This window comes from Cibotium barometz, chromosome 21, assembly GCF_041138505.1.
Source record: "Cibotium barometz isolate CiBa-2024 chromosome 21, ASM4113850v1, whole genome shotgun sequence".
NCBI lineage: Eukaryota > Viridiplantae > Streptophyta > Polypodiopsida > Cyatheales > Cibotiaceae > Cibotium > Cibotium barometz.
In genome coordinates this window covers 5,385,997-5,398,551 of record NC_141066.1, presented here as the reverse complement: position 1 = coordinate 5,398,551, position 12,555 = coordinate 5,385,997, and the positions used below count along the sequence as shown (strand labels likewise).

The following is a 12,555-nucleotide window of genomic DNA, read 5'->3' as shown; positions in this document are numbered from 1 at the left end:
CCTGCTTTTTGATAGAAGATGAAAGATGGGAATTCTTGTATAAAATTTTGAATGAGGTTGAGAAGGAGTAGTAAATTGTAACCTTGACTTGGTTGTATGACAGCTTTTGAATAGCTTCAGTTAATATAAATAATTATTATTGATCCCAAAAACAAAAGAACTTTTTGTTTGGGAACACCTTGGTAAGTTGGTCCATATGTTCCTCCTATATGTATGCCAAATGTGGCTCACCTGCCAAAAGCTTGGAGGAGGCACAAATTGCAGAAGAATATGCACCCACCCACAACGTTTTGTGGGTGCAATTAATTAATTAGTTTGAGAATTTTTTTTGCGACCTTGAAATAGTAGTGTCAATAAAAGTTGGTAAATGGAGTATGTGCCATATTAAAAGATCCAACGTGGCTTGGATAGCGTGGCAACCAAGGACCACGTGGCAAGGCGCTGTTCTCGAGTGTCAATGGGATTTCCGCCTTGCACGCGCTGCTGCACGTCGTCTTGCAGATGCTCGCTCCTCATCAGAAGACCCAGCCCGACACAAATCGAGAGCCACAAAGCGCCGGCTTGGCTACTCCGTCAAAGGGATAGCCGCTATATACTATAGAGCTCTTGTTAACTATCTCTCTCTATGTCTCTTTTCCCGTCGTCGTCGTAAGTACTCTTCAGTTTTCATTGCACAGACACCTTTTCCTGTGCTGATTAGCAGAAGCACAGGAAAGCAAAGAAGCAACCATGGCGTCCCATCGTCTGCGCAGCTCATTGCTGCTTATGCTCCTTCTCCTACTGCCCTTCTCGCTTTCGCAGCCCGCCCCTTCCCCAACGCCTGCTTTGTCTTCAGCCCCTTCACCAGTCTCGCCTGCGTTATCTTCAGCCCCTTCCCCACCGTCGTCTCCCGCGCCCATCCCCCCGTCATCTAAATCTAGCCCCTCTCCAAGTCCTTCCTCAACCGCTCCCTCCCCGTTTTCCTCGCCGTCAGTGTCTCCGGCCTCTTCACCAGCTCCTGCACCGTCAGCACCTTCGAGTTCTCCGACCTTCCCACCTAGCTCAGCTCCTGCCCCAGCCTCAGGCCTAGCTTCTACATTTGCTCCCGCTCCCTCTTCAGAACCGCCATCGCCGCCATCGCCACCTCCTACTCCGGCAGCCTCTCCGTTGGTCGATTCCAAGTACGGTGCCGCCTTCTCATCCTCTTCGAGCCTCACAGGCGGCCAGAAAGCCGGAATCGCCGTCGGCGTACTACTGGGCGTCGCGGGGGTCGGCGTCGTCGGCATCGTCCTGAAGAAGAGGCATGACAACATCCGGCGAAGCAGAGGTCGTGAAAACCCGTAAGGCTCCTGCCAACTTTTTAAGATCCCACCGATTCACTGCATTTTCGTCTCGTTTAAGGTTGATTTCGCATCGTGGGATCTGTCTACAGTGACCCAGATTTTGGTAACAACCCCTAAGTTAACGCTGGGTGTGTAAGAGCTTGCAAAACTTTCAAGATCCCCACTGATTCACTAATAGAGAACGGAGACAGTTCTTGTGTAATTACCTCTGTCCTGTGCTTGGATTTGGTTCCTAAAAAAAATGCGTGCGTGCGTGCGTGCGTGCGTGCGTGCGTGAGAGAGAGAGAGAGAGTTGAAGGCCGAAGTGTCTTCTCTCAAAAAGCTTCGAAGACCGAACCGGTTTCCAGCCCATATGGAAAAAAAAGATCATCCAAAAGCAGGAGAATATGTTGTATAACCAGCCTCAATGCCGGAACATTTCGCCAGTGAAAGAAGCTCCAGGGAATGTCCTGTTTAGAGTGGTTATGGTTGAGTATGAACATATGTTGTGTAACCAGCCTCAATGCCGTACCAGTGAAAGAAGTTCCAGGGAATGTCCTGTTTAAACTTTAGAGTGGTTATGCTGGAGTATGAGGTTGGAAAGAATTTTTAGGGTGCACTATGTCTAGACATCTATGCTTGGTCATTTGAAAGATGTTAGACACGCACGCAAGATAAAATTTCTCCATAGCGGGCCTTGAAGCTAAAAGGTGTGTCAGGAGTTGGTAAACGTGGGCAGCCACTTTGCTAGATTCTAATGAAAATCGTTGTGAAGCGCGTTAAACAAGAGTAGTGATGCTTAACAAGACTTGTTGAGAACTGTCAGTGGGCTGTCAACGAGCAGTGCTGTGTTGAATTTACAAGAAACGTCCTGAAGAATTGGTCAGAAATGATGGGAGCTCAGAGGGCCAGGATAAGTTTTGGTTACTGCCAGTCAGCGAGGCTGCCTTTGGATTGGCCTTCGTTCCGGAGAATTGATCCGGTATTATGGGAGCTCAGAGGGCCAGGATAAGTTTTGGTCACTGCCAGTAAGCAAGGCTGCCGTTGGATTGGCCTTCGCTGGTGGCAGGACTGCCTCATGCAGAACTTGGGGTCGTGTAGTCTAGTCTGGTCTTGTCTTGGCTGCTTTATGTAACAATGAGTTCTGCTGCACAAAGAATGGTTGTTTATTGTGCAATTCAACCCTTCCCCATTGTCTCTCCCACAAAGATGGGATTCATAGATAGTATCCATCCAGTTATTGACCTTGTCACGTCACCAAGGAGTGAATGAATGCATGTGACATTCTCTTAGTTCCCAATGATGTAGGACACTCCTTGTCTCGTCGTTATGTTATGGAGTGTGACCACTGACAACCCCGCTTGCAGACTAACATTCCCAACAGAAGAAATACATCTAGGAGCGCGTATATGTCTTGTCTGCTTCTTTGAGGCTAGCTCATTGATGATCTGAGACTGCAGTTCATGTGCATCAAAATTGAGTGTGTTGAGTCCGAGGTCATCATACTTTGTGCAACTCAAGAGGCAGTTGGAGTCTTATACCGAGTTGGTGAATGACTTGGTCAGGAAAGGGTCTAAAGTTGCTGAAGTGGAAGTTTGGGCGGTTTATGCCTGTGCTAATGATCTACAGACAGTGTGGAGATCGATCGATTCTTGTGAGTTATTGGACTTGATATGTGTATCCCTGCTGACATCATTGCATATTCGATGATTTGAAATGGATATGTCACATTTGAGCCAAAATGTGGGAGAGATGATGTGGCTTTGCTCATCCCATGATACGAAACTTTTGTGCAAGCTGATTGGAAGCAGAAGGTTTTAAGAGGTAAGCTCGGCGAAAGGTTTCGGCATGAAGGGAGAGCATTGAGTCGATTGGAGAGATGAGAGTGTGATGTCCTTTGAAGGAGATTGTCTACCTTGAAGAGCTGTATCTTTTTGGCTTACACCTCTGTGCTTGCATTATTATCTCTGTTCTTTCATTGTTGTACTTTGTGAAGAGCTTAGATCCTCTCTGCTTTCATTGTTATACTTTTAATTCTGAGCTTATGATGACATTTCTAGTGGATTTGACAGTCTTATCTGCTCCCGCATGTGTATGTATTAGAGAATGGGCCTTTTATATAACGTTGGAATGCCCTTATTTTTACAGTCATGCCAATATTCAATGACCTTAAGACTTAGTATGTACAACCTCAATCTCAACAACAGCATCAGCATCTGACGCTCCTTGCCATGCATTGAAGGTATTGTAGGGATTGTTGGCTTGTATTGTGATAGCTGGCAGGACCATCTGGCTTTTGCGCATTGACTATAGCTGTGCCACATAACCTTGTACACACTCCCTGCAGTGGCTTGTATTGTGATAGCAAGAATAACCATCTGGCTTTTGTACATTGACCATAGCTGTGCTCTTGATTTTCACATAACCTTACACTCTCCCTGCACTCACTAACCATATGTTGTACTGTTAATGATACAGATATGCAAGTCCCTATGCTCAAAATGTCCAAATGTCAGGATTCTAAATGCTAAGGGAGAATGCTGGAGGATGGGGTTTTCTGTGAGTCGTGGAACATATATATGAGCAAAGTTTCCAGGTCCTCATGGCAGCACATTTTTGTTCGCAATTGTTTTTACAGGAAGCCTTTTTGACACGAACCTATCATTGTATTTTAATGTGGTCTTAAGAGCTAGGTAGTCATAACATGATCAAGCAATTTTTTGAGTTCACTGTTTTGTAACCATATGCAAAGATGGGGTTTGTCATTACATTGTCAAGATTTTTGCCGTAGGTATCTAGCGTTTACCAGTCTCTGTGGGGTGTGTAAGTGACGTGGATTTATGTCATTTGAACACCGGTTGAGTAAGTTAGAAGGTTCATACTTATAAGGCCTGCCTGTCATAAAAGGAGGTAATTTTGCAAGGAGTAAAACACTGCTGACTGAAAATGTTTATTTTGCTCACGTTTTGTATGTTCATTTGAATCTCCACGATTTACTTTAACTAGTGTTAAAGGTGTGTGCATTAGTTGGGTTTTCGTTAGTCAGGTGTCCAAAGAATGGCACAATTTCTAAGGTAAGTGATGGAATGGCACAATTTCAAAGCAGTGGGTCTCTATAGACATATTAAAGCAGTGGGTGTCTTTTTGGAATGTCTATATGGGTCGTCTTCTGAAGGGGTATTATTAGGTGTTTTTGCGACGGGGAATTTGTTAAATCTTTGATTGAGAGAGAGGGGGTATTAACTTCGGTAAAATGAAATACGAGGGCATATACAACCAACGGTGAGATTTGAACTCGGGTGGATCATGGCCTTTATAAAGGCCCTCGCACTAGTCAATCTGTCCCATTGGCTGGATGCAAACAGCATGATGTTGAGAATTATTGTTTTTTTTTGGTACGCATACCTTTTTGTGCTTATGTTTCGGTGGTCAAAAGCCAAGCCAAGCCCCGCCCCCCCCCCCCCCCCCCCCCAAATTTATTTTTTTCCCGACATGCATTAATATCTGTATAAAGAAATAGCACAAAATGTGCACACGCTCGCTTCTCATGCATATAATTAGACTGTCAAGAAAAACATGGCATAGTTGGAAGGTAAAAAGTCCACACCCCATGCATTCTGAAAACGAGCAAAACTATTTAACATTATTAGAAACATAACACAAAATATTCAGTATCCATTGTTTACCCACATGAAAGGCATGACAGGATATGTTTCCTAACCAACACGCTATTTGCCGTCCAAGTATATGCCATCGCCAACACAAGCTGTGAGGATGCACAGAACTTAGAGATCACCAAGGGTGCAACAAAGACGAATCTAATGAGGGCAAAAGCAAGGAAAACATGAGCATTACACTACTGTGCATGCCATCTTTACTCACAGCTTGCGGATGCGTATAACACAAGTAATAGTCCGATAACAACGCACAAGAAAATGTTTGTCCCCCGCTTGATACCAACTACAGATCTAGAGGCCTGATTATGCTTGAAGGAATCCAAGGTGGGCATGTACAGCTGGGTTTCCTCCCTTGATGAGCTCTCTTGTTGTGGCGTATGTGAGTATGTTGTTAATTTTTATGGGTAACGTAGAATTCATTGGGTGCCCACCGTTTGAAAAATCCCTCTTTAACTGCAGAGAACAAGAAAGCACAAACACATACTACATACATCAAGCCCAAAGTGCTAGAAACATCCATATTTTTCAACCAATCAGAATAAGATTTCCTATATGCAGAATCATCCCTTCAAATAAGGGCTACCTAAAATCTCAACTATTTTTTCTTAATTTTGGTTGGTAAAAATACACTAGAATGCGGTTTTTTTTTTCAGCATTGCATCAAGGCATAGAAAGCAACATGAAAATGCAAAACCCATCAACAAGGAGATGAGATCTACTGTGTAAGCTTTTACATAAACATGAAGCAAGAGAACACCTAAAAAAAGCAACTAGGGTTACGAGGAGCCACGATGAGGGGTGAGAAGCCACCATGCATGACGTGTTGCAACGTACATTTTTAGCATAAACATAATTTCAAACACCATGTAGAAGGAGTTGGGGATCTTGGAATTAGAACCCGCTCCTTTCTCAGATAGAATGGCAGATTAAAGGTGAGTGAAGTCCTTGGGCTAGTATGCACGGGTGTAAATCCAAATTGCTAGATCTGAATACAATATTTGTGGTTATGGAGATGGAGGAAATCACCGGAGTCTACCCTATGCTATTGGGACGTCCATGGTTACGGCAAGTACTATCTATCTTCTAATTGGATAACACCATATCAAGGAAGGGGAATGGACAAACAAAATTTTGATACCATTCGCCAATGATTTCATTGGATGGATGATTGGCAACATCCACCTATCCATGGAGGATGTGGAATTTAGTTGCATAATCCTCCACTGGTAGCAACCTCTTCTACCCAAGTGACTGAAGCTTATCCAACATCTTCGAAGATGTCTTAGTAGTGTGATACCAATGAAGGAACGCATCAAGCAATGCTACATAATTAGCAAAATGTGCATCATCAGCATATTGTACTTTCCAACCACTGGCTTTGGATTCCAAGGTGGATGCGAACACATTCTGATTCAAATCATCCATAGGGGACTTCATCTTCTCATGATGTTGCACCATTCGGAGAGGTGGTAGACCATTAATAACCTGAAGAATCGATTTGACCAAGGGGATTGTAGAGCCATTAGTTTCATCAAAAGGACCTTGGTTACCAACAAGTTGGCGACGACAACCCAAGGAACTATGAGCGAAATAATGTCATTCGACATATCATTTGAAAATTCACTCCCACCATCAAGATATTCCGCACGACTAGGTTGCTCACTCTGGCAAGCATGATAAGTGGCTCCTTAGCTCCTTAGCATCTTGGAATCAGTTGATGAGATGAAGAGTCCATGGGAAATAGTTTTATAAAGTTAAAGAGGCTATAGGAGTTCCAAGTGGTGGAGGGTATGTCTGCTCCTCAAGGATATTAGGACTTGCCTTTTCACATGAAGAGAGGCTATTTGTGAGGGGAGGGCATGTCTACTCCTTAAGAATATTAGGATTTGCCTTTTCATATGGAGAGGCTCTATCTATGAGGAGAGAGAATTGGAGTTAGAATATGTTGGGGATGGAACCACACCAAGTTGAGCATTTGAGAGAGATAATGGGAGTTATTGGGTGTACTTCTTCACCACTAGGAGTTAGAATATGTTGGGGATGGAACCACACCAAGTTGAGCATTTGAGAGAGATAATGGGAGTTATTGGGTGTACTTCTTCACCACTAGGAGATATTCTACAATATCCATTGAGAAGAGGCAAGACAAGAGAAAGGAGAAAGATGACATATGTTATGGAAGAGGCAATATCCATTAAGAAGAGGCAAGACAAGAGAAAGGAGAAAGATGACTAGGAGATATTCTACAATATCCATTAAGAAGAGGCAAGACAAGAGGAAGGAGAAAGATGACATAGGTTATGGAGAAGAAGCTTTTGGAAGAAACACAGCCCATGAGAAGAAAACTAAGTGTTATGTAGGGAAGAGGAGATGACACGAATGGACATGAGTTTGCATGCTCCAAAGTACTAGAGTATGAAGGGTTGGCAAAAGAGGAAGATATGACATGTGTAGAGGGGGATATTTTGAATTAAAAAAGATAAGTACAAGGAAAGTCTGATGTGACTCTAGCTTGGCCATACTATTGTGTATAAGAAAAGTCTGATGTGACTCTAGCTTGACCGTACTATCTCTTTCATCACTTTCACATACCATCTTGTTTTTTAGTAAGTGTTGAATACCTTTACATTAGCCCAGCAATTTCTAGATGTATGTCCCATTGCAGTGGGTATAAGCTTAAAAACCAAGAAAGGGAAAAAAAGCATCCATGTTGGGTTTCAAATTGGTTTTTCCATTGAGGATTTACCACCATCAATTAAATTCCAAGTTGATAATAATAACACCCGACAAGTTGTTGGAACCATCATTAGAATTGAAAGAAAAAGTGGTTGAAGCAATTGTGTGTGAAAATGTTGTGAAAGAAATATTTCATTTGAAGATAGAGAGGATAGTGTTCTTAGAAGGGAGTTCCACCATGTGAAGTTGCAATACATAAGTATCTTACATGTTCAGTTGCTACCTTCATGGAAAGGGTTAGAATCAAGAAGTCATATATTGCTTGCAAGCACTTATACTATGTATTTCTCATGATATTATGATAAAACATGAACATTATATACATTCGTGAAGTAAAGATTGATAATCAGTTTTACTATGATTTTTTCATGATAATATATTAAAACATGAATCATTAATGTTATACACATTCATCAAGTAAAGAAAGATAATCACTTTTTCTATGTATTTTTCATGATATTATATTAGAACATGCATAACATTATGCACATTCATTAAGTAAAGATAGATTAACATGTTTTAAAGGACATGCTTAAATCTTTTAGGATCTTCCCTTGAACATCTTAACTTACCTCTTTTTGTGATGATAAGTGAAAGTTAACATAAAGGTTTCTTTGTATATATGGCACCTTTGGTACATCTAAGTAAAGACTCTTAAATTTTGTTCTTCTTTTTAGAGGTTTAGGTAATAAACAGGCCTAACCATGCGACAATGTATCTAAAATAATTATCTATAATACTTGGACATTACTATTTGTACCATGGAGAGTACTATTTATTCATTCGATATCCACATATAAATTTATTATTATTATAGATGTGGGTATTTGTGCCAAATTTGACAATAGTTTAAAAATGAAAACTTTAAAAACTAGTTTTTATAAGCAAGCGAATAAGCCCATAGTATAGTATCATAGTATAGTATTTGCCAATAGTGTATACACCATATCATGCTTATAGTCAAATTTTACATTTTCTTCATATGTTCAACATAAGATTTTTAATTTATCCACATTTTCTTTATGTACAATTTAGTATCTTACATTTTAGCCACAATCTCTATTTTTCCATTGGCGAGCCTGAAATCTACCTCGGTTCTCATCACTAAAGATTTTACTAGACTCACACATTGCAATGTCTGCTCAACCAAGAATAGATTGCATTAGACCAAAAAGGAAACAAGATAAGAGAGAAGAGAGTAGAAAGTAGAAAGTAGAAAGTAGAAAGTAGAAATCTCAAAAGACAAAATTCACAATGCAAAATTCTTATTTTGCTTAATGTCAAAAGTGACTTTTATACAAGGATTCTGCATTCAATTTTCCTTATAAAGACTTAAAATATCCTTATGTTGCTTAACATCAAAAGTGACTTTTATACAAGGAGCTTACATTCATATTTACCTTGCCACAAGACTTAAAATATACTTGGCTACTAGTCTAGCTCCCTTCCTTTTCTATAAAAAAGTCATAGACTTCCCCATACTTTTTATAAATCCCAAAGTAAGGTTGCTTTATATATCATATCACCATATTATAAATGGATATAGGTTACATAATAAAAAAAGATGGCATGGTGGGTGCCTTGTAAACAAAGCCATAAATAATGGGCCACGGGCATGAGGAAGAGGGCCATGAGCCTTTGGGACTAAGTGGAAGGCCAAACAATTGTAAATAGATGAATAGGGCCCCATGGGCATGGTCAAGTGTGGAGGCCATGAGTTAATAAGTGTGAACAAGGGTCCAAGTATAAAAGACAATGTGGAATAGTCTAATCATAATTAACCAATTTCAATCAAGATTTATAGCTTTGAGCTCTCTCAAGCTTTCATGGTGGCTTCTCCCTTGAGAATGCGTGTGAGCCCTCCATTCTGAGTGCTAAACCCTAATAGTTGCTTGCAGCCTCCACTTTGATCCATTTGTGGCATCTTTTCTTAGTTTTCTTGTCCATTTCTAAGCCTTGTTTGCAGCTTTCATATCAATCCAAGAAACCCTAGACATGGTCATTTTCAAGATTTGCCATCTCTAATATGATGAGATCAATCTCTACATTAGCCATATGTTTTAGAGCATCATTATGGAGTGATTTTGAATGCATAAAACCCACAGATAGCTGGCACATATTCGTGATTTTTTGCAGTATATTAGCTTGATTGGATGATGACTCTACTCTTTGTAATGATTAGTGAGAGTTTAGCCATGATTACTATCAATGTTGGAGTCTTTTTCTTGCCAAATAGAACCTTCTTCTACTTGGATTGAAGATTTTCCATCAAGAGGCCAAGAGGAGAAGGGGATTTCCAAGAAATCTACATTCTCATCAATCTCTGTAAATCTGAAGCTAATCAAGCATTGGTGAGTACCTACATTCACTTCCTCATTCAATTTGGTGTTTCTTGGCATCTAAGGGCAAGATTTTGGGTTTATCTAAAGAAAACCCCAAGTTCTTGACCTAGAGTTAAAATTGATGATTCAGTCATGCTATTGGCATCTACCATGAATGCAATATGCTTCATATTGATTGGAATGGCTACCATATGAGCCAAATGCCAACCCTATTGCACTAGATTGCGGATTTGTGAGCATTGAGGCTATAAGCTTGCCATTGAGTGATTCCATAGGCCATTCACATGCCATTGAACCTCATGCTATGTGATGTTGAGATGCCAATGGGGATGCCATATGATGTGATATGATGCTTTTTCATGCTTCACATTGTCTTTTGGTGGTGTTGATGTGATTGGATCCATTGGGAAATGAGTAGGGCATGAGTACATGCCAAATTTGTGATAAATGAGCATGATTCCATGCTAATGTGTATGTAAGTCACTCTACTCTACATTTGGATTACATACCACTCTCACACACACATTGTACTCACCTTCATTCATAGAATCTAGTATGTGTGTGAGGGTACCCTTGGCATTGGTGGAGATGCCAAGGGGGAGCGTGGCTTGAACTCTCCTTGTCGCCGTGAGTGCTTTTTTTTTGGTAAAGTGGCAACAAGGAGGGGAATTAGGGACTTGGTGTGAAGACTTGGCCCCAACCTTTGCCTTGAGGTCCGAACTCGGTAAAGAGGTGGGAAGGCTTGGCCGGGAGATCAGCAAGTAAAAGCTCTTCATCGACAAGGTCTACATCAACATTCTACATCGACATCATTGGCTATTGCATGCAGGCAATGGGGCCCTTCACATGAGAAATGCCAATGATTGGACAAATGATGCCTTTGTTTGGATGCAAAGTGATGCAATTTGTTGATGGGATGTTGAGATTTTGTACAAGATACAAAGGAGATGTTGCCTAAATGTTTTCAGACAGACCTGGTCACAAAAGTCACTAAACAAATCTTGGTGATTAAGGATTCAATTGGGCAATTATACCTCTTGGAAGAGCTGATTGAATGCTACAAGAAGAGCTATGAAGCTCTTGATTTGGACACCCTAAGGGCACTCAAATTAGGGTTTACGAGTATACTAAAAACCCTAATTCAGTCATAGATCCTTAGGGTTATCAAAAAAGTGTTTAGAGTTCTTCATAATAGTACTCCCTTAGGGCTATCCAATGAGCCAATAACCATTGCATTCGGATACCGTTTGATAGGTCAAATCTAGCAAGTTGACTTTTTTTACAAAAAAAGTCAATTCAATCTTTACAAAAATTTGACTTGGTCAAACCACTTGGAGTGTAGTTGGTATATCCCTAGTGCTATCCAACAAGCCAAGAAGTGCTTGATTTGGACCCATATTTTGTGTTTTAGGGCCATTTTTTCATCTTCTGCAGTGCGATAAAAACCCTAAAACAGAGAATATTAGCACTATTCAAAAAAATTTTGTTCTTGCGCATTTGCAATGCGCATTTGCATTCTACACATCAAGATCTTTCCATAGAGCCCTAGATCACCCAATTCCGGCAACTTTTCACCATCCAAACCCTAAAATTCCATTTTCAGCCATGGGGCGGAGCAAGCCAAGAAAGGGTATGGATGCAATCAATGATTTGGGGATTAGTGGATATGATACAAGGGACAATGTGACTGAGGATGAAACCATTGCGTAAAATCTTCATGATGATGAGCAAAGACTTCATGAGCATGGGAATAATGTTGATGTAAATGTGCATGAAAGGAATGCTAGGCCAGCTGGGACTAATGACATGATGATGTTCATGCAAACGATGTTGGCAAACATGACGACAAGCCTAGAGGAGCAACGGAGGTACAAAAAATGCATGGAATCAATGATGAAGGATCAACAACAAGCCTTCATTGATGCATTTGCCATACTCTGTAAAGATCTCTTGGGTGGTGCTTCCAATGTAATAAGCAATGGTGGGAATGAATATGTGGACAATGGTGACAAGGAGAATCGACCTCCGAATGCATCATTGCACATTGGTGGACCCAAGATGCATAATGTTGACATGGATAGAGCTATGCCTTCAACTTCAAGGGATGTTGGGAAAGGCAAGCAAGTGGTGTTCAAGTTTGATGCTCCAACCATTGACGGATCTTGGAGGACTTCCAAAGCTCCCGTGAGAGTGGGTGGTAATCAAAGGAATCATGCGTCACAAGATGGTGATGAGTTCAAAGGTGTGAGGGACAAAGTGAATCTCACCAAGTTCAAGGGTGAAGGCAATACCAATGAAGAGTATGAAGAATGGGTGAACCAAATGGAGATGTACTTTTAGCTCAACCCAAGGTCGGAACGAGCTAAGGTGTACTTTGCCACTCTTCTCTCGAAGGCTATGCCCATACATGGTGGAGGCACTTGTCTACTCATAGGTATGAGATTACCAAGTTGGGAATGGTAAGATGGATGGGAAGCCGACTAATGGTGCACACAAGAG

The 12,555-nt window shown here is 41.1% G+C and overlaps 1 protein-coding gene across 1 annotated transcript; it reads left to right on the top strand.

The window, feature by feature from the left end:
* Nucleotides 1-504: 504 nt before the first annotated feature.
* On the top strand, nt 505-4,066 carry LOC147626775 (uncharacterized). Its single transcript, XM_086815331.1, has 2 exons — nt 505-1,319; nt 3,780-4,066. Exons 1-2 carry the CDS (start codon nt 730-732, stop codon nt 3,823-3,825), a joined length of 636 nt encoding a protein of 211 aa, XP_086671457.1. The 5' UTR covers nt 505-729; the 3' UTR covers nt 3,826-4,066.
* Nucleotides 4,067-12,555: the final 8,489 nt, after the last annotated feature.

Excerpts from the sequence above, each read along its gene's own strand:
- LOC147626775 (XM_086815331.1), top strand. The coding sequence starts at position 730 with ATGGCGTCCCATCGTCTGCGCAGCTCATTGCTGCTTATGCTCCTTCTC. Across the intron at positions 1,320-3,779 it reads AGCAGAGGTCGTGAAAACCC|ATATGCAAGTCCCTATGCTC; the intron begins GTAAGGCTCCTG and ends TTAATGATACAG.